Source organism: Corvus cornix, chromosome 18 (assembly GCF_000738735.6).
Source record: "Corvus cornix cornix isolate S_Up_H32 chromosome 18, ASM73873v5, whole genome shotgun sequence".
NCBI lineage: Eukaryota > Metazoa > Chordata > Aves > Passeriformes > Corvidae > Corvus > Corvus cornix.
The window spans coordinates 3,228,788-3,254,465 of NC_046347.1; the positions used below are offsets into that span (position 1 = coordinate 3,228,788).

At 43.2% G+C, this 25,678-nt stretch overlaps 1 protein-coding gene across 4 annotated transcripts; it reads right to left on the reverse strand.

Annotated features, from left to right (window-relative positions):
• Positions 1-933: 933 nt before the first annotated feature.
• NARF (nuclear prelamin A recognition factor) lies at positions 934-25,662 on the reverse strand. 4 transcript variants are annotated; one of them, XM_039562112.1, is made up of 12 exons: positions 25,645-25,662; positions 19,402-19,490; positions 18,844-18,924; positions 17,845-17,988; positions 16,090-16,222; positions 14,388-14,522; positions 9,951-10,069; positions 8,967-9,096; positions 8,232-8,304; positions 5,754-5,891; positions 5,035-5,192; positions 934-4,468 (listed from the first exon to the last, which is right to left on the reverse strand). In XM_039562112.1, exons 2-12 carry the CDS (start codon positions 19,426-19,428, stop codon positions 4,227-4,229), a joined length of 1,380 nt encoding a protein of 459 aa, XP_039418046.1. In that variant the 5' UTR covers positions 19,429-19,490; positions 25,645-25,662; the 3' UTR covers positions 934-4,226. The 4 variants fall into 4 exon arrangements, with proteins under 4 accessions (XP_039418046.1, XP_039418044.1, XP_039418045.1 ...); XM_039562110.1 differs by having other exon boundaries at positions 25,552-25,653; XM_039562111.1 differs by lacking the exon at positions 25,645-25,662 and adding an exon at positions 20,017-20,067.
• Positions 25,663-25,678: the final 16 nt, after the last annotated feature.

Here is a 25,678-nt window from a genome sequence, read left to right on the forward strand (position 1 = left end):
GGGGCATTTACACTGTGGAAAATTTCACCAGGCAGACGTGCAGAATTTGGACATTTTTCAGATGCACCCAACTACTGACTTGGAAAATAAGGGCGGAAATGCAGTGGTTTTGGAATGGATATGATACCAGATTGATGCACAATTTAAATAGATATTCCCTCTGCTTTTCTAACACAACCCCCCAGTGGTTATTTTTCATTTCCAGAGTAGCTAAGGTCATCTTAACACCTTGGCTCCCCTCCTCCAAACCTGTCCTACTAGTCACTTGTTTACACAGCAACAGGAACAAGCCTGCTCTGTGACAACAACTCCTCCTCCTCCTGCTTTTCCTCTGACCAGGTAACCCTGCCTTGCTGGCCCTTGAAAAAAAACCACAGAACACCTTCAAATGGAGTTATAATTTAGTAGAAATCCAGGTCCCAACTGCTCAAGGAACATACAAAAATGTTTGCTCAATTCATTAAATTTTCATATAACCTCCAGATGAAAAAAATCCCTTGTCTATGTCAGGGCTAACTTTCATCCTTTCCCCAACTGCTGGATCAGGCCACACAGAAATAAAGATCCTTCCCTGTTCACCAGTGTTTAACCCACTCTATGCAGTAACCTCAGCACAACTCTCACTGGCTGGCTTCATGCACCAACAGCATTGTCCCCAGGCACAAGAGCTTTAAAGCCACAGAGGCTTGTCTGCCTTGCAAGGATTCAATATATTAATTTACAATTCTAGAGAGCAAATTACCATTTCCTACAGCAATCTGGCAACTTTCTCCTTTCATTTACCAGAGTCTGAGGTGCAGCTGTAATCCAGAGCTCCCATAAAGTGTTGATGCAGCATTGGTGCCACAGATGTGGCCAGCACTCCTGCTCAGTGCCCTAGACAAAGCTCCTGTGTGGAACCAGGTGTACTGAAAGAGTTTACATGAGACAGAATCAGCGCAGAATTGAGTACCGAGATTTATTGACGACAATTCATGGTCATGCTGCATTTGAAAACAAAGCACCGAAATTTGGGTAATTGAACATCATCCAGATATAATCCAGCTGAGACTGCTGCATGTGGATACGTGCATTACTCTGGGGGAGAGCACAGCCCGGGGCTGCCCAGGTCATTGGCCACAGGGGACACACACAGGTGCTGTGGCTGAGGGAAACCTCCTGCACCAGGCAAAGGGACTTGGCAACCCGCTGGAGCACTCTCAGAGTAAAGCAGTATAACCCCAAGAATCCAGCACCTGACATGCTCAAGTCAGGAACATCCCAAGACAATTTTATTAATTCATTTAATGTGTCTAATTCCTTTCCCACAGTCCCTCCAGTTTATAATTCTCTAAAAATCCTCTTGTCTCAGCACAATATTCAAGGGAGTGGTAAAGCACTATGGCTGTGGCCATGTCAGGAGCTTTTCCTGTTGCTGAAAAGACAGTAGCAATAGAAATTATTAGTAGCCAAAATCCAATCAGGGAACTAAATAGTTTTGTAATTTCAGAAGTATGGCTACAAACACGTATTGCCAGCAATAACGGACTTTGCAACTGCAGATTTAAAAGCCAGAATCAAACCTCAGGCAAGTATTTCATTATATATGAAGCTGCAACAAGGTTGTCTGATATATGTTAAAATTTCAGTGAAAGCAGGTGAAGGGGGAAAGTCTTAAGGGATAGAACTTTCCTTTCCTTTTAGACTGGCACTTTCAAGAAAAAGCCTTTAAAAAACTAAAACATTTTACTCCAAAAAGTCTTATAAAACAAAAGCTGACAAGAAAAATTAGGCGAGTGTCAGTTACCTCGGTCACTAATGATAATACATTCTGTGTAGCCACTACAAGCTCAGTTAGATGCCTTCCTTGTCTTTAAAAAAGAATTCTGAAGCAGACAAATCATCAACAGCTCTTTGCACTGTGACTGCCTCAATAGGTTAGAACACTTGAGCAGATGGAAGAAATGGTGGATGCAACTGAAACAGGTTGTATTAGACACTGAGCCATTGATTTCCCTTGCAGTGGGAGCAGAGCAGATTTATTTCACCCACTGCCCAGCCCATTCCTGGGGTCCCCCAGCGGCACAGGGAGCGAAGCCCTTCAGTGCAGCAGGCAAACACTGGCCAAGGTGCCACCCAGCCCTGGGGAGGGTCCATCACATTGTACAAACAGTTCAGGGCTCTGCTTTCAGAACAGCAAGGCAGCTCTTGTGTAGATTACTGCAGATCTCCTCAGAAAAGCAAACTGGTTTTGTACCATTTCACCCAGTAGAAGCACATAAAAAAATAAGCACACTGTACAAAGAGCAGCAGTGATATAATTTAAACATGCATCCAGCTACAAACCATGTATACAGAGAAACAGGCCTATACAAACAGAACAGGACCACTTTATTACGTTAGAATTCCGGTGGAGTTTTTGGAGGATGGCAGATAAAGAAAATCAGACCGAAGGTGGTGTATGTTGCTTCTGAAAGTAATCTGTTCTGAAATGTCACACAACACCCCCATCTTTCTCTAGCAGACATCTATTACAGTTCCAGCTACACACAGCTCTTCCCACGGCTCCTGGACTCCCCCTTCCCATTCAGAGGTAGATTTCTGTCGATGTTCTGATATTGCACCACGTTAAGCATCATGTTCTTATCACGAAGAACAACTTGCAAAGGCTGATTTATTAATTCATGGGCATAATCTCGTTGTGGGCATTCAGGTAGTGCAGTAATCTAATTCATTTGCACTTGAAAGAAAACCTCCCTCCAAGCACAGTGGTTTGTTATTTAGGTGGAGGTCCAATGGAAAGCTGCAATTATTAACAGCTTCACAATTAAGAGAGCTATTTCCTGTCAGCAGGGTGACACTTCATTGTGTCTCTCCTTTTCAGCCTCCCTGGTCTAGCCAATGCCAGGTCTTGCCCCACCTTCCCTGATGCTGTATCCCATTCCCCTGTGTCCAAGTTAAATGTGCATTTCAAACACACACAGGTTTTTGCAGGATTTCTTACTCACACAAGCAGTTGTAGTATTAAAGAAATTTTCAAGAAGATTCATTCAAACTGCATTAAATGGTTAAAAAAGCCCATCCACACTTTCAGGCTGCATAAGGAAAGCTAGAACTTTGCTAGCTTCCAACAGCCAATAATCGTGAACAGATCTGATGCTACCAGGAAAATCTGAAGAAGTCTGGCAGGAGTCTAATTTCTTTTGTCCATCACATTCTTGAATAACTCTCTGACAACTGGGGAAGTTGCAGACAAGCTGCATGGCAGTACCACTTCACAATGTCTGTTAAATGAACCTCTATAGCTATTTATAAAAATAAGTGCATCAAAATTAACGATGCTGATGTATCGTAACTCTGATGAGCTCACAAGCATTGCTCAGTATTTTTTCTCAGAGGCACCCCAGAAGTTATTTTTTGCAGAAGTCTTTCAACACAGAGACAAATGAAAGAACAATCTGGGCATGTTTCACTGTCAGAGAGAAGCCAAAGCAAGCAGCAGCACCACTCCTCCTGGCTGCAAGCTTGGCAGAAAACTTACAAGGAAAGAAAGTTCTCTTTTTGTACCAACCAACCTATTTGGAACTATTTTAAATTAATCATTTAGCATTAGCTTCGCAGGTTCAGTTTCTGTGAAGCATTCTGTGACATTAGATCAGTAAGAAATGGTGGCTAGTTTGGAACTGAGTATTTTTTGCTGGATTATGGATACAAGGCTTATAGAAATTCATTACATCTCTCCATATACTCACTTGGCCTTTAAAAGGGCCTTTTCCTTAACAAGGCAAGTGAATCCCAAGTTACTTCACACCAACTGCATCAATACTGAAATTTCTGTTGACTGTTTTCCTGTGATGACAGGGATTGCAGACCTAGGAGTAAAATCATCTCACCCTCTTGGAGGAGCCCATTTTGTGCAGTGAACCCTTCACTTCAGGGAGTAACTTCATCAGGAATGACACTCCCTGTCCCTGGCAGAAAGGGCTTATGCACCTTGCCAGATCAGATTTTTGAATGAAGAAATCCATTGTAGGCAGGAAATGACAAACAGTGAAAGTTAAATGACAGCGGCAGGAACCAGGGCTTTTGGAGACTTCTGTGGTTTTGCAAAGCAGTGGTTCTTCCCAAGAACAATCCCGAGCTGGGCAGAGCCTCACTCACCCCCTCGCCGGTGCCCAGCGGCCGTGACTGCACAGAGGGTTCCGGTGCTGCCCCGTGACCTCAGCACGGCTCTGCACCTTCAGCCGTTACCACTTGATATCCAAACTGCTCGTGCTTTGATTTACAGCACTGTACGTGGTGTGCAAAGTGTCCTGGACCTTCTTGGAGTCCATGCCCTCCAGCCAGTCCTGGTACATCTTCTGTACCTGCAGGTTGGTTTCTGGCAGCCTGACGGGAATCGCAGTGTACACCTCTTCCATCTGGGCAAGCAGGGCTCTGTCTGGTTTGCCATCCTCAGTCTGTGCCTGGCCCTTTCCATTTAGGCATCCTTAGGAAAAAAATCAATTAAAAAGATGGAAGGTGATGGAGGATTGGATATGAAAAGAAAGTCTTTGTTAACTCAGAATTCTTTTTTGACACTTCTCTAAAGAAGTTTTCTCTTTAAACTTCCCCCCACGCTGTTATAATTTGTATTTACCTAAAGTGACTCCTGTATCAACATCATCTTAATGGAAATGAGGTTTCCATATCAACAATCTTTCTCTGTATTCTCCATGGTTTAATGACCCTAATTATGTTCCTTGTCTTTTCTTGCCCTTGACAACCACCATTTCAGAGAACTTCCTCTGAGGCTTGGCAGCACAGTGCTGGCACTTATTTATAGGTCAGAAGAGAACAAATAACATCGTGGCTAATTTTAGAAAACTCAATCATTTTTTGAGCCAACCCTGCACCTGTAATTGGTGTTTTAGACCCTTCATTAAATAGTGAGATTTTAAGTTATTAAGAAGAGAATTAAGAGGGAATGAAATGAAGTGCCTGCATGTGAGGCAGCTTTCCTTTGAGATTCAAGATCTATGTGCAGAACAACTGGGGATCCACAATTATTCTTACCTCCTGGGCAGGCAAGGACTTCTACAAAATGGTATAAAAACTTTCCTTTTTTCAACTTCAGGACCATGTTTTGGATATTTCTAAAGCCATAAGCGGCTGCAAAACGCAGCACTGTCTCCCCATCCTTTTCAAGGGTAACTTCTTGAAAGTCCTTGTTCCTGTCAAGATACACAGAGAACATTTTAACCCCCTGCATTCCCAGAGGAACAATCCAACTGTGTCAGTTTGTATTCAGATGCTCTAAAGAGAACAGAACAAGTGTAACAGTGAGAACAAGGTGAACTCTTCCACTTTCTACACTGAGTTAAGCAGAAGTTGGGGTGGAACTGCAGGTAAGTTTTTAATAAAATGAGTACCAGCAGGAGCTGATTTACAGTGAGAGACTTGCAGGTTTAGAGCAGGTTTATAGCCTACCAGCTGCTTTCACTGCAACATCAATCAAAGCAGGGGAAGTCCCTGGGCTTCAGGAACCAGTTCCTTGCCAAGAGGGTGGTCAAACCCTGGAACAGGCCTCCCAGAGAGGTGGCCAATGCCCCAAGGCTCTCAGTGCCTAAGGGACATCTGGACAAAGCCCTTAATAACACACGTTAACTTTTGGTAGCCCAAAGTGCTCAGGCAGTTGGACCAAGTGATTGCTGTGGGTCTCTTCCAACTGAAAATACCCTACTCTGTTCTAGCTCACCCATTCTACATAACAAGGATTCAAAACTCCAACTTACTTTAATGCTTTGTAGGTTATCTCCTTGACATCCATGCCAAAAAGCTCCTTTGCAGCATGTTTAAAAATGTGCTCCAGGTAACCATCAGATCTCTTCCCATCGTGCCTTACTATATCTCCCTCCTTTAGGTCATCAAACCTTAGGAAACAACAGAAAAGAAGATCAACTCCAAAATTTCATTCTTTCACTTCAATAAAGTAGTGTGTTTCTCCCTTTCTCTATCTCCCCCACCAGAAAGTGTTTTGTAGCACTAAGTGAGAACATATTAACATTTTTATTTATTACAGCTTAAAAAATGTAAATTATTCAGGACAGCAGTGAGATGTTCAGAAATATCAAGCAACAGTCATTTATAAGAGTGCACCTTCATCACAACCTGAAGGTTTTGTTAACAGCTATTTACTGCTCAAGAGCCATTGGGGAAAAATTATTTAAATAAATGATCATTTTTGCCTGTGAGAATACAAAGTACCTCAGAAGTTACAAGTCTTTGCTGACAATTCTCCTGCTTTAGAAACTGTTTGTCTGTAACACTGTGCCAATAAAGCAACACCAAATCAGTACAGCTGCAACCAGGTTACAACAGTGTACCCTGAAAATAAGTGCCACACTGTGGTTCAGGAGAGAAAATGGGAGGTCATATCCCAAGGGCATCTCCTGGAAGTTCACCTCTCCCCCACAAGTTACTTTATTCATACAACTTTTTTAATACCAAGCACTTTATCACAAATTGCTGCTGTGCTGGGACTTAAGAGGATGACTTCAAGTTCTTTAAATTTCTCTGCAAGATCTACTTTTAAGACCCCGGAAGAGTAAAAATTTATGTCATTACATCTCACGGTTGAACCAGCATTATCAGATTAGTCCTTTTAAAAATTATTTTCCAACATAAATTGAGGGCACTTGGCTTGTTCAGCCTGGAGGAGACTGAGGTCAGTCTCTGGATCTGCAGCTTCCCTGTGAGGGGCACCTCCGATCTCTGCTCTCTGTCACAGTGACAGAACCCAAGGAAAGGCTGGAGCTGTGCCAGGGAAGGGGTAGGTTGGATATTAGGGAAAGGTTCTTCCCCCAGAGGGTGCTGGGCACTGCCCAGGCTCCCCAGGGAATGCGCACGGCCCCGAGGCTGCCAGAGCTCCAGGAGCTTTGGGACAGCGCTGCCAGGGATGCCCAGGGTGGGGTTGTTGGGGGGTCTGGGCAGGGCCAGGGGTGGGACTGGGTGATCCTGTGGGACCCTCCCAGCTCAGGATATGCTATGATTCTATAAATTGAGCTAATAAACCAGGTACATTCTGAATAACAACTTGTCCTTTTACTGGACAGGCTGATACAGAATTAAAAGACTCTCTCTAGGTGATTCTGATACAGAATTAAATGTCTGTCTCTATGTGATTATGCCTGCAAGAACTCTATTCATTCTCACTGTGTGTGACAATCTCTAGAAGCAATCATAGGAGCTGTACTACAAACACAGCTGTGAACATGTTCCCAACTGACCCACTCAAATTTCTCCACTCTAGGTCCAAGCAGAATACTAGCTGGAACTGAAAAGGATTTTTCAAAACTTCCAGAGCTTTCTGTTTTGTGCAAGACAGCACATTTATTGCTCCACTACCACCCCTTTGGAAAGATACCAAGGAACATCTGTCACAGTTGAACAAAGATCAGGGGGAGCAGCCTCTGTAACTGAGAATTAAACACCACACATGCTGCCCCCTGAGCCAGGCATAAGGGATGGAAACAAAACCTCTCCAATGCTTTGTGTGCTTCTCATCTAAAGCACAGTTCAGTTTTATCTCATCTTGAAAAACTGACTGCTGTCCTCAGTATAAAAACCAATTAATTACCATTTCTTGAAAGGGTGCTGCTTCCAGCAATCTACATGAACATATTGGGGAAGGGGAAATTTCCTGTCAGGATGCTGCTGTGAAAGAGAGGGGAGCCCAGAGCAGATGGTCAGCCCCAGGACTGTGTCCCAGCAGCTTTGTGGGAGGCAGCTGGATGGGGCAGATCAGACTGTTGGGCTTTACACAAGGAGCACAGGAGAGCTCTGAACAGGGTCAACACCCCCAGTCAGTCACACTTACTAGCAAGGCTTGAGCTTGATACAGTCAAATCTATTATTACTGCATTAAAATATAAATCAGGAGCTACACAAATCTTCAAGACATACATTTTAAAGGAGTTAATGTATAACTTCATTACCTCAAATTATCTGCCTTGTATTTAAACAGTACATGCAGGTTTATGTTATCTGTTTCATATTACTTTTATATATAGCAGTGAACATCTAAGAGAATATTTTTGTGGGTTTTGTCACTATATAAAGAGTGAAGCTGTGGTATACTCAGGCTTTGAGGCAGGTTTTTTTCTCTAAAAAGAAAAAACATTCTTCTAAGCAGCTTTACATTTATCTTGAATATGCACCAACTTGTCATTTGTCATCAAAATAAGGAAGCAATCCACAACAAAACTACTTACAAACTATCTACAGCTACTTCAGTCACATCTTTCATAGACACATTTTTCTGTTCCATTATTTGGACAATTTCACCTGTAGGAAAATACATGACATTTTACTTTCTACACAAAGCACAACACACACTGTGCCTCTGTTTCAGATCAACGTCCCAACACCTGCATGTGCTTCGTGTCACATTCTCCAGCTCTTCCTACAGTCACTTCCCTCCAGTAACTGAGAAGTCTGACACCTCCAGCCCCAAAGAAAAGGGGCCTTCAGCTTGCCCAAGCTCTGCTTAAATCCTCAGCCTGTTAGGCCAAGTTTGGAAATACCCAAACTACACTGCAGGACATGTAGTATGGACACTAAGGCTGAAGACAAGATCCTCAACAAAAGGCAACTGGTGCCACAAATTAGGAATAATTCCAGTGGAGATAAAATAATGACCACAGACAAGCCAGACAATAATTTTAAGTATGGATTTGCATAACTTTTACCTTCCTCAAGAGGCTGGCAAGATACCTGATTTTTCAGATTAACAGCAGCTTAGAAGGAAAGTATGTGTCACTCTGCCTTCCCTGTGCAGTATCTGTACTCCCAGGAGCACAAAAAAATGTACTAATTTTTAAAGCAGAAAAAAAGCCAACCTTATGACTAAAGCAGACTTGAAAAAAAGCAAACTCTGGCATAAAGGTTATTCTAAAAATGGTGATTTGCTTCTATATTTATAGATGGTTAAGTTTAAAAAAGTTAACCTGATGTCAGGACACAATCAACTTCTGGTGAATTATACAAGGCAGTGTAGAAATCTTCCCTCAAGGCTTCCAGCTTTTTGTCGTAACAAGGTGCCACAACTACATGGAAAATTTTATCAGGAGACAAGTTCTGTGGAAAACAGAAGGGAGAACATGCAAATTCAGCAAAGAGCAAAAGACAGCTTGAAGGATGACAAGGACAAAAAAATAGTGACGTAAACCTCATGCAGGCAATATGAGGAACAAGTCCCTACCCAGTAAATTTAAAGAATGCTGCACACAGATAATGATTTGCCAGAAGTCACAAAGCATCAGCAACAAACTTCTGAAGTCTGTCTTCTGGCTGGACCTTATTCCCTCAGACCACATTTTCTGCAGCTTTTTGATTGCCTTAGAAAGTGAATGTAAGTTAGGAGTTCAGAGTCCTGGCTGCTGTCACTCATTCACTTTCACCCACAGCAAGCCCTCCAGAATTTGTCTGTCCATGTGCAGACAGCAACCCTTCCCTACAGAACGTGGCTGCAGTTCCATTTAAGTATGATACATAAAGGACAGCAATTTTTTCAACATGCAAACTTGAGAAGATAAAAAGGTTAGTTCCTAGGATACAATGCTTTTATTGATCCCAGATAACAGGGCAATTTTCACATTATTCTCCTCCACTCCTGTTTTGGCTGTGCTATAGAACTACACAGGCAGCATTTCACAAAAAAACCTTCAACAACTATGGATTTAACTTTACCCATAAATATCTAAATCCATGTTGCACTGGGGGTGCAAGGATTGCTGCCAGCTCATACTGCACTGTATGAAATGATGTTCTTTGCACACTCTTCTCATCATGGGCACTTGTACAGCAGCAGAGCACCATTTCTTCTTCAAGTAAAGGACAAATGTAATACACTAAGATCTGTATTTCAGTATTAAAGCCCATCTTTTCTATTTAGAAGAATATAACAGTAAAAATAAATCAGAATTACTTACCTGCTGCCTGGCAAAGTAGCCCTTCACTAGGGAGCCCATGATCTGCTGTGGAGACTTTGCAGTGCAAATGTGAGAAGTCACCAGGTTGGTGAGTACCCTTTCAGCATATCGGATCCAACCTGGAACGACAAAAAATTACAGGTAGAGAGAAGTGGCCCATAAGCACAGCAAGGGGCAGCAGCCACACAACAGCTCCTAAAAATGATGGCACCTTCACAACAGGCAGGACATTTCTGTACAGGCTGGAAACCCCACCTTGAGAACTGCAGGAAACTTTATGGCTCTGTTAATAATGCTCTAATCAATAATTCACTGTGTCATTAATTCTAGACCAAGGGCCACTGTGGACTTCATGACCTGTTTACCCCCCTTCCTCATGCACAGACTTAACAAAGCAGGAAGAACAAGACCCCAGCTAACAGGGATATTTTGACCTTCTAGACCTCAGCCCTTGGATCAGCAGATACTACAACAAATGCACTGTTTGGCTGCTTAGCTGTAACCTGCTGTTGCCTGAGATTTAATATCCACACACCCAGCTTGCCTCCTCCTAGAACAAAGAGTCACATGAAAGCACTATCACAAGATGCATATGGATTAAGCCTAGGAAAAAATGGCTTCTTTTACTATTGTTAGAGTAGCCACACCTTCAGAAACACCCCCACACTCACAGGAACCACCTGAAATCTCTCTGTATGCAACACTCTGTCTTTAGTTACTCAAGAATCCCCCTCCCTTTCACCAGATCCCTTCAGCATTCCAGCTGAGATAAGCTATAGATACCCACAGCACCCCCAACATCCAGAGCTGTTGTATTATTCCCCACTGGCAAATGAGCAAATCAAGGTATTTAGGGTGTGCAATTCTTTCTTAGGCTCTGTAGCTCTTACTGAAAAGCCCAGAATATTCCACAGCAAGGGTTTAGAGCTTTTTTTCATCTACATGACACCTACATTGTGCAGGAGAGTCAGGCCCAGCCTTTGAGGCAGGTGTGTTGCTTTTGGTGCTAAGAAATTGTGGAAAAAAAATCGTGCTTTTATCTTCAGGCAGATTAGTGATTACATAAAAGAGAGAAACTGCTGTGCAGTACACGCTGCCCAGGAAGGGGAAAACCTGTAGCTTAATTTTTAAGCTTGAAATTACCACTTATGTAAAAACACCTGGTACTGTTTAAGTCAGAACAACAGCACAAATGCCAACAGCAGCACAAAACTGGGATGCAAGCAGTGTTCAGATGGTTTGTCTCTCTATAGCAGAGAAAGAATTTTCCCAGTGTAATAAAATTTTACTGATGAAAATGAGAAGTTGCTAAGTATTAGGAAAACCCAAGGATCCTCCAGCTGTTTAAATAGTCCCAAATCTTGTTAATGTACAGACTTCAAGCTGGTTTCCATGAAAAATCTCCAAGGCATACACCATCTTCAACAAGCATTCATTTCTGCTGGAGGAAAAGCTGAGGACCACGGATTTACCCATCAGGACTGTACTGAACTGCCAGACTCTGAATTGGAAGTTTGCCTAATGACCACCTTCAACTGGGACTTTAAGTCCAAGACATTACCTGCAAAAAGCACTGAATTTACTGGTGCTTGGTAAAAAGCTGTATTAGCATACTGGGCATGATAGGTACATCCTACTGCTTAAATGGCTTTAGTCTCAAGTGCTGTCTAAACAACAAAAACTGCTTCAAACGAAACAGGGACAGTTTTTAAAAACCTTGTACTTACCATTGTAAAAACCATTAATCACACCAGCACTCCTGCTATAAGGCTGGTTCCTGGAATTGCAACGTTTTGGATATTCTAGTCATGAACTGTAAGGAAATTTCACTCAATCCCAAGAGACTTCTGACAGGTATTGTCTGAAGCAATTCCTTAAATTGTTTCTGTCCTTGCAGTGGATGGAACAAGTGTCTCATAGCTGCAGCTCCCAAAGATCACTAGTCTCATTAGTCACTGGTTAATTGTATAGGCAGCCTTGGTGAGCAAGCATTTATCTCCACTCCACACACACACTGCTGTTTCTGCCCACTCATCACAGGGCTGAATTCCAGAGCCACAGTGAGGGAAAACCTCAGATACCCTATTCTTATATCAGGGTACACCTGCACTCATCCAGACCTACACCCTTCATAAATTCATTTGGATTCTTGGCCATTTGCTGGCTTATGTTGGCATCAAAGAGCAAGAAAGCACTATAAATCACCCTATAAATTCTTGCAGATGTAGCTCAGAACATGTTATTTTTGGTGGTTTATTGTAAGATCACAGAGATGCAACTATATATCTGTAGGAAGTGCAAAAAACCTAAGAAAACTTTTGCTACTGTAAAACCCCATTCCTGGAAAAGGAAATTGATTGACTGGGACAAAAGCATTAGAATCCTCAATACTTATGTTCTTCCTGCTGCTGCAAGTCTGCCCCATTGGCTTTTCTGGGAGTACACAGAGGCTGGCAGTGCCTTAAAAACACTGGATTTTCCAGAGCAAGGGTTTCATGTTGCTCACCACCTTGGTACATTACAGAAGGGAACTGATTACTTTGAGATATTACATACACGATCAGTAGTCACACCACTGTTCTTTCAACAGGAAACAAACCAAACGTGAGCTCCCTTTCTCCCCAGAGAGCAGCAGGAGGTGAACAATTAAGACAGGGACAATAGAACACCTTTTCTCAGGTTCTGGACTATGCAGGCTCTGCTCTTTGCCCATGGTAGATGTTACACCTCAGAGTGCTGCAGAGGGTGATAGGTCTGTGCAAAGTCACACATCAAGATAAAAAAAAGAGTAAAGCATTTATACCTGAGTTCACACTGACCTTGCATCTACAGAGCTATATAAAAACCATTTGGTGATTAACACACCCAGTAAACAACATCTCTGGGACAAATTTATGTAATCTGGGGGTAGAAAGAGGAAGGAGAAGAAGGAACAGAAAATGCACTCAGACAAATAAGGTCAGGAAACACGGTGAACAACCTCACTTTAAAGATGACTAATCGGGATTTTGGCTTTCTCTAATTGCTGACAAAGAAACAAACCATGTTTTTAAAATGGGTTTACAGTGATATTCTGGGTTAGTTTCCCAGAAATGGAAAGCACCCATGCTTCTGTTACCATCTCTATCACAACAGAGAGCTGACACCAAAACCAGCAATGAAACCAGAAATTATCTTATGCAGACCAGACAAGGACAAGAAGAGTGCTCCATTAACTATTTTAAAGTATTTCCACTGAGAGCAGCAGATAACCTGAGCTCTGTTTCTAGATGAAGAAAATTAAAATTATCTCAGAAATTCTAAAAGAAATCCTCAGTCTTTGAATTTTACCTAAAGCACATAAGAGACAACAAAACTGAGTAACTGGGGTGTTTCAACTGCACAGGTTTTACATGAAAAAAGGCAATATATAGGATGTCTGCTCCTGAAGATAAGAGGTTACACTAAGATAACAGTAACAGAAAAAAAGAGACTTATCTTTTTAATACATATATGTAGTACTTAAAGCATAACCCACTACAAAATACACAGAAAGAACAAAAATACAAGTATAATTCAAATAGCAGTATTTAAACTTTAAATAAATGACAACAGCAGGTTTTGAGGATCACCAACTGCAACTCATCATCGCTCTACCATTTCTTTAACGAATGCAACCCATGAGTTATTTCAAAGCTAGCAAGAAATATTTTGGTATTTTTATCAGCCTTTTGAAAAACAACACTGTGAACTTCAGGGTGAATTTGAGGGGGGATGTTAGGCAAAGGAGTTACTTCTATCTCCTTTTTGATACTTCTTTTTTAGGAATACAACTTTTTACTTGAATTCAAATGGTGCTGTGCTAAAAAATGGAAAAAGTAAACAGTGACTGCGTGTTCTGCATCTTTTCAGTTGTTACAAGTGCAGGTTCTGCTCATAACAGAACACATTCTCAGGTGCAAGATTCTCAGAAGTGAGACATTTAGCGAGTCAAGTCTGTGGCATTTCATGTGACAATTACTTTCCAAGTGTCAGACTTAACCATCTCACAGTCATCACAAGCAATGTCACTTGCTACTTTCCCCTAGGCTTAAGTGGCAAGTTCTAGATTTTGCTTAAGATAATGGAGGTTGTGGTTTAATTACATCAAAGTTCCTTTAAGATTCTTTTCAATGACGAAATGCCCTGTTAAACTTTATGGTCTGAACACACAAGCAGCACCCACTAACTCCTCCATTCCAGTTCTGATTCTCAGTTCCAAGCACTGCAATGGACTCAGGGTGACCAGTGATACTGGGAACAAATACTGTGTGTTTGGTGTCCCTCAAAACCAAAAGAGAAATGCTCTAAGTTATGTAAGGCTCCCAAAGGAAGCCACCCTTTCCTCAGCTCCTTGGTAGTTCCAATGACCACGAGACCAGTTTGAAGGGCAGGAAGGATGGATAAATCAGTTCTCACCAGGGCAAGCAGAGGCAAACATTGGTAAGGCATGTTCCTCCTGGTTCCTCCGTTGGTACCGCTGCACAAATTCCCTCTGGCTCTCCAGGATACTGAAATCTGCAGCTATAGTGGTGTCAAATACATAATGCACCCCTAGGGAAGCAAGCAGAAAGGAACAGAGAATTACTAAAATGTTTTCCACCTCACAAACCCCTTTCAAAGTTCCAGGCCTATGAAAACCCTTGAAGGATCAACAGGTATATTCCTTCCCCTCTGCAAATTTTCACAAATAGTAGAGCCATAAATAAAAGCCATACACTGGAAAAACATCTTCTATATCCTGAGTTTAAAAGGACCACCAAGTGGTTAATGCTGCAAGCAGCACTGCAAACACTTCTCTGCTTCCTTCTGAGCACTTTGCCACTCAGCATCTATCACTTTTAGTTTAATTAAGCAGGATGTCACGTCTCCTGGGTGACGTGCAGTGATTCTTGTAAAGCAGTGACTCTTGTAAAGCAGTGTTCTCTTCAAGACATGCTGAAGTCACAAAAAAATATATCCAGCTGAGAGGCATATCTTCTACTGCTCAAGCTGTCTGCAGAGGTACAGGAGCATATCACCAACACAGCAGAGACCTTCTGGCTGCTCATTCAGCAACACACTCCCTATATGCCTACGTAACACTGAGCACATCCCCACAGAAGTGAGTGTAGATAATGAATGCATTCTAGGAAAACTGGGGCCCACCAGAACTTAGGAATGCCTTGAGATGAAGAATAAACGCTGGGTACAGAGATGCATCATAAAATACATGAAAAATGAATATATATAGATACATATGGGAGGAAATAGTTTACAGGTTTATTACTGTCCTTTGTCTTCCTCCAAGATTAAAAATCCCTTGAAAAGCTTGTAAGCAAAGTGGCTTTTGCTTTTTATTTAAAACTTTGCATATAATGAGCAAAGAAAATACAACTTTAACATAAAACAGGCAGATACAACAGCTCTTGCATGTAATTTCAAATGACAGAAAAAACCAGAACTGAGAATTTTCTAGAGATACAATGTGTCAAAAGGACTGAAAGGAATTTAGAATAAGAATTACCTTCACCCTCAAATTATAAAAAGCTTGTAACTAAGCTCCCCCTGATTTCTTGGTAGCGAAGGTTTTGGAGCCAGCTCTACAATGCCCTTCTGTTCTGTGACCTTTACTGTGAGCAGGGAATGTCTCCAGTCTGTTTCTCACACTGGTGTATGTGGCACTGGTGGTCAGTTGTAATTTCACAGAGCATGGAGTTCAAATTCTGACCGAGGTTGTGCACTGGCACCTTAGGACTGCATAACAAAGTATCACAAAATGGAATCCCAGCACAGCTTTGGTTGGGAGGAGCCTTAAAGCTCATCCAGTTCCATACCCTGCCATGGACAGGGACACCTTCCACTGTCCCAGGGCGCTCCAAACCCCATCCAACCTGGCCTTGGACACTTCCAGGGATGGGGCATCCATAACTCCTCTGGCCAACCTGTGCCAGGTCCTCACCACCCTCATCTCTTCCTAATATCTAATCTAACCCTGCCCTGTTTCACTCCATGCCCTTGTCAAAAGCCCTCTCCAGCTCTCTTGCAGCCCCTTCAGGTACTGGAAGGCTGCTGAGAAAGCAAAACCAACCAAAACAATCCCTCCCTTTCTGCTTCACCACCTTAATAAACCCAAACTTACCAAGACTTTTGAGGAAACCACAGAGTCTCTTGGCTGCTTCATTCACAGAGAGATTGAATTTAGCAGCAAAATAAGGCAATGACTGAGGGCATATAGACACTGCCAACACTTTGTGTTTTGAGGTATCACATTTCTGGTAAATGAAACAAAGGAAAAAAAAAAAAGATATGTCATGACAACAGGATAAGGCTCCTTGCTTTCCCTTCCTTTCCCATTCCTGGAGTTGTTCCTTAAGACTCTTATGCTTCAGTGGGCCAGATCATTAAAAACCCTGTGAAACAACCCTCAAATTGCAGCAGGACAGTGTTCATTGACAGTGTTCATCTCCAATCATCTGTAGATGTTTCTTTTATATAACTCAGGGAAATCCATCCCTCCTAGGACAATCCTGTGGGTGGTTTCCACATGGCGTAAGGAAAGTTAAGGGCCATTCAGCACCTCTGATGTTCTAGTAGGATGAAATATTCTAGCAAATATGAAAAGAGCTGGATGTTTAAACATTAATAAATAATGTTTACAGAAGCAGGGGCATATGAAGCTATAAATACAACCCAGCAAATTACACATCTGATTTTTTGTTAAGACTCCTGTGTCTTTATCAGTGCAGTTGTTGAGGGAAAGCAGCAAGATGGGACTCTCCACAAATCAGCATTTGTGGGAACTGAGGAATCCTATGAAAATACGCAGTGTGTGGTGTGGCACTGTGCAGCTCTAATGACTGTGGCATTTATTTGAAGATTAAGCCTGTGTTTTAGCTGGGACATTTTCCACACCAGTGGAACCCTTGGAAAACAAACCAGGGCTATGCTACAGACAAGTCTCACCCTGCAAAGGTCAGAGCCACGGTCTGTACTGATCTATGTGCTGGGCAATGACCCTTCAAGGAGAGCTCTTGACTCAAGAGCTCATGACTACCCCTTGCTCACTGTCCTCACTTGGACCCCTGGAGTTGTGACAACTGCCTTGCTGTTGGAGGCTTCAGACCTTTAACAGGACCCATGTGGCCCAAAAGGATTATTTTCCCCCTTTCTTTTCTAATTTTCTCCTATATGACAACATCGTTCTGTATGGAGAGTTAAACTCCTTCTACGGAAATTTAAGTAATGTGTAACGAATCCGTATTTATAACACCTATGTACAGATCAAGGAAAAGTTTCAATTCCACTAGCTTTTGCACAGAAGTCTGGAGCAGAGCTACAATAATTAATTTAATACCAGGTTCTAAAGATTTGAGCACTACACAGAGCAAATTCCAGAAAAAACAGAACTAAGCAGAAAATAAGACAGCAATAGAACACTTACACGGTTTGCTAAGATTATGGACAAAATGTATAGATATTAAAAAGAATTCTACTTTCAAAAACATGTTTTCCTAGGTTTGTATGTAAATACATTAGCACCAAAACCACCGAGAACAGTCCTAGTGAGGAAGGTATGAATATCTATAAACACTGAACTACAGAATAATTTGTTAGTACAGTAATGAAATCATTACATTGCCAATACATTTTCCTTCTGCAGGTGCAGTAACTTTCCTCTGGTGTTTACATTAAGTGCTGTGACCTTGCAACTCTAGTACAAAATTACTTGAAGTACTTTAACATTTGTGTTGCCTAAAGTTTTCACTTCCTCTTTAGAAAAAGCGTATCCTGACAAATCTTCACATTATCTGCCTTGGGAAATCAAGCTGCTTAGTCATTCTGTAACTGCCTCCTCCTCACAGAAAACAGTGTGTTTTTGTTTGGGTCACTTTACCTTATTAAGGTTGAGAACGCGAAAGAACTCCTTCTGATTCTGTTGGAAAACTCTGGCTCCTTCTTCCAATGTCATGCAACTGTCACAAGCTAGGCAGTCGCTAAGGAGTATTTTAGCATTAGCCAACGTATCAAACTCATTTTTCTGGTGGCAAAAAAAGAAGTAAACGAGTATTTAATAATGATCGAACGATTTTCAAGATCTCTGCAATGAGCCAGCTGAAGAGCAAACACAGTATCAGTATTTGGTTTAAAACAGAACAATCCACAACACTTGCATAACATCTAAGATTATTTACAGGTAATCAAAATAATTTGTTCCATGCCCTCCATAGCTCTTACTGTGAAACTGCAAAATGTTTAAGTGTAAACAAAGATCTAAATTTAGCCCCTAGTCCATATGCTAGCACATTTGCACTGTGCTTCAGAACTGACAGTCCCCATCAACTCACCAAGCAACTGAGAAAACTTTCCCTTGAACTATTAAAGCTCTTTAACCAGATGCCCCTCTAACAGCAAGATGGCTTGGGCTTTGTACCATGAGATAAAACAAACAAACACAGGCCTACAATTGCACTGAACATACACTGTGAGATCAAGAGTTTCATACTCCTGGCTATGACACTATTTGCAGCCCAATTGAGGAGAAGGAATACTTGAATATAAAGAGTAAGTAGATATTTTGTCCACAAAATTCCTCTTTTCTCCTTATAAGCTGTCCCTGTTCTGAAGACTTCATATAAGAATTTTGGTACTCAAAATTTTTAGAACTCAGAATTTCTGTTTTGTGTTTGCATAGTAAGGGGGTTTTATCTCACCTTTTAATGAGATTTTTGATTCAAATATTATGGGATGTCTACAAGAGCTCATAATTGTTTTCAACTGCTTGTTGTTTATTGTTAAATATATTTAATACTTTAAAGTTGTCTCCTTATAACCTCTTTGGGGTGCACAACAACAAAAGAATATAGTCTAATACAGGTTTTAGAAGGAACATTACCTCTTCAGAGCCATCATTTGAACTCAATGCATCAACAGATGTACTTTGTGTATCATCATTTTTCTGTTTTTTACTGCATTCCTGAAACAAAACATGAAATACGTGGATTATGCAAAGCCTGTTTACCATTCTGTAAGAACACTTCTGCAGAACTGTTCGTGTCATTAACCACTGATAAGAGTTATTTACAGGGAGACTCTGTATTCAAAGTACAATTGCTACGATGGAAATCACTTCCCAGGAATTCCCCTGCTTCATCGGTTTGAGAGTTTTGGGTGGTTTGTTAACCTGAGGGGCTACCCCGCGCAGGCACAGGAGGAGCCCAGCGCGCTCCGTGTCTCCCGGGCACAGCCACGGCCGCATCCCGGCGATAACGCGCTCGGGGCTCTCCCCGGAGGTGTCACGGCCGGGCCGCGGGTGAGGACGCGGAGCTCGGTGACCTTGGGGCCGGCGGCCAGCGCCGCTCCCCCTGCCGGGGCTCCCGGGCCGCGGGACGAGGCCGTCTCCGCTGGCTGCATCCCCCCATCCCCGAGACTCGGACCCGGCCGCCGCACTCACCTTTTTGGTGCAGTTCTCGCACTTCATTTGCAGCGCGGCCGGTGCAGCCCGGCCCTGGAGCGGCTGCCGCGCGGTCCTGGCCGCCGGGGCTGCGGGACAGGAGAGAGCGGGACGGGAGGTGAGACCCGCACGAGCAGCGCCCGCCGCCAGCCCGGCCCCCGCTCCCCTCCCTCCCGTCCCCGCCGCCCTTTGTTGCCGCGCCCGCCCCGCCGGGCGGTCCCGGGGCGGGGGCGGCCCCGCCGCGCTCACGTGTCCCGCAATTCCCTCGCCCAGAATTACCCCGCAAACGCCACCGGCCCCCACCGCTGTCCCGGCGCTGCGGATGGCAGCGAGCGGCCTCGGAGGAGACGCGGGGCGGACAGCGCTGGCCGAGCCCCGAGGGGAAGGTGCCCCCGCAGCACGGCCCTGGCCCCGCACGGGGAGCGGAGCCCCCGCCGCCGCACCCCCGGCTCTTCAGAGCCCCCCGCACCGAGGTGACGGGAGAGCGGGCGGGCCACGAGCCGCAGCTCATCAGCTCCACGGGAAAAAAAAAAAATAACAGCCAGCGAAAATCCCCCCGAAATCCCCAAAGCAGCTCATCAAGGGGGTAGCGGGGCGCAGGGCCGGGTCCCGTACCTGCCGCCGGGGCTGTGCTTGTGGCCGCAGAGCGGGCGGGGCGGCACCGCCTCCTCCACCGCCTCCCCCGGCACGTCCCCGGCCGCGCCCGCCGGGCTCATTGCGGACCTGCGCCGCCGCACGTACGCGGAAGGGACTCCCCCATCCCGATCCCCGTCCCAATCCCCATCCCGACCGGGACCCCCGGGCCGCAGCGATCCGCCAGGCAGCTGCCCTCCGCGCCCGGCTCTGCGGCGTGGCTGTGCCCGAGGCTTCGCTGCTTCTCTGGAGCGTCCCTGCGTATTTTTTACAACGCGTTCCTCTCTGTTTTATCGTACAAAGGGTTCCCCCCCCCCCCCCCCATTTCTGCTTTCTCCCGATGGCTTTAAAACGAAATGACACTCTGCGAGTTACTAAATACAGCACCATCACAATTTTATTTAACCAATATGCTGCGATTTCCCATTTCTGTAACAAAACAAGTACCAGCGATGCTGTTCCCAGGCAGGAATCACAAATCCTCATGAACAGAATTATTAAACAGACATCAGCCTTCCACAGTCTCAAAGGCCCCGAAGTATTAGTTAAAATGCTTATGATTTCTTGTCTTTCTAAACCTCAGGTTGCAGGACTTAGACAGAAAGGTTCAATCAGCGTTTTGCTCCTTCTTCAACCCCCGGCCACATGAACGCACACATACAAGCAGACGCCTACAGCTACACAGAGAAGTTTTTCAAGTGTAAAATGACATTTTAGAAATTAAACCACAGAACTTCCAAAAAACATGCAATTTCCTGCCTAAACTGCAACTCTTCTTTAACACTGAGTAAATCCCCTCCTGTTACAGTGAGCTCTAATGCTTTAAGCCACAGATGGGTTTTGAGCACAAGGGCTGGAGACAGGCACGGCCACAGAGGTTTGTTATCCAAGGACACAACTTTAAACACTTGTTCCGTTTTAAGGATACTAAAGATAACCCCAGAGAAGAATGTAGTGCTTCTTTTTTTTTTTTTTTTTTTTAATTTGCAGACTATAGGTGAGCCATCACTGAGGTCAAAGAAATCAAGAATTCCTTAGCTTAATCATGATGAAAGCAAACAGAAACGTTTTCATACTGCCCATTTAAAGAAAAATAAGCTGATGCCGCTTTACATATAGCCTGGAAAAATATCACTAATCCTGGCTTGAGGTAAAAATTGTAATAGTTTTGGTAATAATTTTCTGTGCCTCTGCTCTCTTTATTCAAAATGCTCTCACATTTCTTCTTAGTATATTAGCCCAAGCTTTTCAAAAGCACCACAACCACTCCTGAGCGATCCCTATGTGGACCTAAGGATTTGCATTTCCTACAGACTTGCTGAAATGCATTATCTGACATCTTTCTTGTTCCTGTGGATGAGTATTTTCATACAAGAAAAAGCTGTGCCAACCTCCCAACTCATTCCACCAGGATACAACAGCTACAGTTGCATTGACCAATACAGTGATAGGACAGATGAAAAGTTCTAAATTAGAAATGTGTTGAGATTTGCACTTAAAGGCAAAGCTAAAATCTTCCTAGTCCACACTTTGATTGTACTTAATATTTATTATCCAAAACTGATACAGTGATTCTTCAAAAGACATGTCAGTTTTGGATATTTCTGTAACTGCACAGATCACATTTAAAATACTTTTAATTTCACAGAATTACAGAGTAGTTTGGGTTGGAATGGACCTTTGAAGGTCATCTAGTCCAAACCCCCTGCCATGGGCAAGGACACCTTCCACTAGACCAGGTTGCTCCAAGCCCTGTCCAGCGTGGCCTTTCCAGGGATGGGAATCTACAACCTCTCTGGTCAACTGTTACTCTATCTGTAACAGGACTGGATTAAACACATTCTTCTGCACATCATCAAAAGGCAGAGGACTAAATTTCCCCCCATATTTCTCATATTCACAATGAAAAACAGAGAACTGCATGAAAAATGAAGCATTTTGCAGAAATATTGAAGACATCTCAGATACATACATTAAGTATCCCTATTTCATCCTTCACTTTAGGAGTACTTGGACTGAATTGGTTTCAATTTAAAAATTCAAACACAAGGAGCAAAAACACAAACTGAGGAGTGTGCAAGGAATCTATTTCAGTGCACAGTATAATATATATTTGTGAAATCATTGGTAATAAGATGTCTCATTTATTTTATTGCCAAGAGCACTCTATGCTTTCCATTAGCTATGGGTGCCATTTTCCCACAGAACAGTGGATCTTTGATCAAGCATCACACCAGGCCTGACAACCTGAGATAAAAAAAGCATCATCCTGCTTTAATCTGCCCTGGGGAGGTAATAGTTACCACCTTTTGCAGGGCTGCTTCCCAAAAACCTCACCCTCTAAAAGCTTTCCTATGCCAGTAGTAGGTAGCACTTAAAGGCATCACTTGCTTTTATGGCCACTGTTGATGTATTTGGCCTCCATGGCTCCATGTAACATTTATCCCTGCACCTGAAGCATTTACACCCCGAATGAAATGGAGAAATAAGTATTTCTCTGAGAAAACAGCGTGCTGCAAGCAACTGCAAAGTGTTACAGGCTTTGCATCAGTTCTGCAGGGCAGTGCCAGCTGTAAATGCCTCCTTGCCACAGTGACAGCACACACCACTCCACAGCTGTCAGAACTGGGCAATGAATCTTGGCTACAGCTGTTAAACATGTATTCCATGAAATCAGTGCTCTGCAGGCTGCACACACACTGTTCCCATGGAGGTCAGGGGCCACCACAGAGAGCTCATTCTGTGGGATGAGCTCATTTCTAACAGGACTTGCAGCCAATTCCATCCCCAGCTGCAGCATTTGGTGGCTGCTTCCAAACAACTGTGGGGAATCAAGCACTCTGGGAGTTTATCCTGGCATGCTAGTAAGATCACATGCTTATTGCATAGCTGAATTCCTAAGTTTAAGACCTTAGGGGGGGAAAAAAAAAGTATAAGAAGTTAGAAAAAAATATTTAGGCAAATAGTCTGAAATAGGAAAAAGCACCAGAATTACAGACAAGTCAAACTAATTCAAAATAAAGGCCAGTTCTGTTCTATCTGCATGTTCTTGGGTTTAGATCAATGACTTAAAAGTTACAAGTGTATTTACTAAACAAATATAAACAGAATATAAACACTTCTGCAGAATCTATTTTTATATTGCTGAGGAAGAAGTCTACAAATAGTCAATCACATATTCCTGAATTGTTTATTTTGGAAAACAGCTTTTGTTTCTGCAGCAACATGGTTTGGAATTCATGCTGTTCTTTAAGTCCAGGATCAGGCTTTCAAAGTGTGTTCCTTCTTCCTTTTTCTACTGGTAAGCATAACAGCACTCACCTACTTCAAAGTCCTGGTGTAAAATCCCCAGATTTTAGAAAAAATGCTGTAAGAATCATTAATGGATAGCAGAAGCTTACAAGGATCCTTGCCACATTCATTTTGATTGTGTGTGGTTGAAATAATTTCCCCGTAACATCATAATTAAATTAAGTCATATCAGGTTATCCTAGTGTGACCTTTGCAGAATGGGAGAAGTAGAGAATTGCTGATGTTTTTGCATTAGGAACATAATAATAAAATAGGGTGACATGCTGTGTGGTTTATGCTGAGTAGAGGGGACAGATGAATTTCTTACTTATTTCACTCTGCTCTACACACAAGAAATCTTTTGTCTTGTATCACTCAAAATGGCTTAACATTTGGTTTCCAGAGAAACCAGTTACTTATAAAAACGGATTGGCAGCTAATTAGACATAAATTTCTTCCGAGAAGACTCAGTCAGCTGCTTGTTTGGGTTGAGCACACGTGATACTTATTACTTCCTATTTTTCATCCAAATCCAGCAGCTGGTACCTTGTGACTCACAAGCAGGCCAATTCATTCTTGCAGTTCCTCACCGCCTTTTCCCATTAACACAATCACACAGCAACTGCAGATCAGTTGGTATTTTCCAGTACTTAGACTCAAGGGTCTGTACCATGGACTCTGGCGTTTTTTTCCCTATTTTCACTCTGGATTGTTATGAAAAACACTGTCTGGTTAAAATCGCAGTTAAAACAGCATTGAGAAGAGCTAAACAAACTTCTACCATGTCATGGCCCTGAGCAAACGCTCCAGAATATATTCATGTTTGGAAAAAAGTCAAAAATTGAGGATTTCATTCACGGAGGACATTCCTGTGCAACTGAGAGAGGACCAAATATCATTCATAGATGAAGTTACACACTGACTTACGTAAAGGGAATTTAAGAAGCTAAACTACACGTCTGCACTTCACCCATCCTGCCTGACACAAGCAGTTGCTCTAATGGATTGAACAGGAACAGCTTTCCCATGTGAATGATGTTTGACTGAAACACAAAAGATTTTCCAAATGCAGCCTATTTGTCCACAACAGGAAAATTACTCAGTATTTCAGGTGAGTTAGAAACTTCCCTTCCCAAATAACAGATTTTCAAACCCAAGCCTTCCGCTGACATACAAGTCACAAAACTCAGGACATCAATGTTGGACCTGTAAGATTATCACGGATATTTCTGCTTTGCAAATATAAATGATGTCCAGGTGTTAGAAGAAACAAGTTATTGGTTGGCGGAATTGCCTTTTTAAAGTCTAGGGCTTAACACACTTTAATGACCTCAGACCTAGCAGAGGTTAACAAAGTCTGAGAAAAAAGGATGCCCACTGGCAGTGGACACAAAGAATGCAGAATTTATGGGCCATCTGGGAAGAACTCCTAAGCTAAGGAAGAAACTAATAAAGCCAACTCAGCAACTGTGCTGAAATCAGCTCCAACTGGGTACGAGGTAATTCTGGCAGGGGGGAAACCTGCAACCACTGACATATGGCCACTGACATAAGAAACCCACCTACAAGAAGAGAAAGACTGAGCATGCAGACTTCTTAGCATGAGAAGTGAGAAAATCATTAACCAATAGAAGACAGAATACTAATTATTAAGAGAACTACGTAACCTGTAGCCAGTGAACACTAATGTCTTTGTTTGCTAAAATGTGTAAGTAGTTAAAAGTTTTGATGTGCTTGTTCTGTGGGAACCTCCACCTTGCATCCTGTGCGGAATACGCAACGTCTCCTTCCTAAACTAGACTCTGTGTCTGTGTTTAGAGAGCTCCTAAAATCGGCAACACCCCTCCGCAGACATTCCAAACCCACCTGGACGCGTTCCTGGACGCGTTCCTGCTCCAGGTGATCCTGCCTTGGCAGGGGGCTTGGACTGGGCGACCTCCAGAAGGCCCTTCCAACCCCAACCACTCTGTGCTTCTGTCATAGCCGAGGCACAGCACCAGCGCTTTTGTGACAGCGGTGCCCCAAGTGCTGCCATCGAGAGCCCAGAGGTTTCCTTGCCTCCACAGAGGCTTCCCGAGACTGGGGACAGCCCCCACGGGAGCCCTGGTACAGTGAGGGGCTCCCCGGCCTCCCCGGCCCCCTCAATGCAAGGGGCCATGTCCACCTCACCCAGCCCGGCTCGGTCCAACTGTGTCCAATAAGGCTCTCCCGCACACCCAGCCTCACCCTACAGCAGTTCACTCCTCTCATCACGCGAGGCTTCTCCTCTTTCAAAGCACCGCTAAAGTAAAAGAACCGAGGAAGCATCGACGCTCTTACTTCGGCAGCATCCGCGGGCTCAGGCGCCATGCTG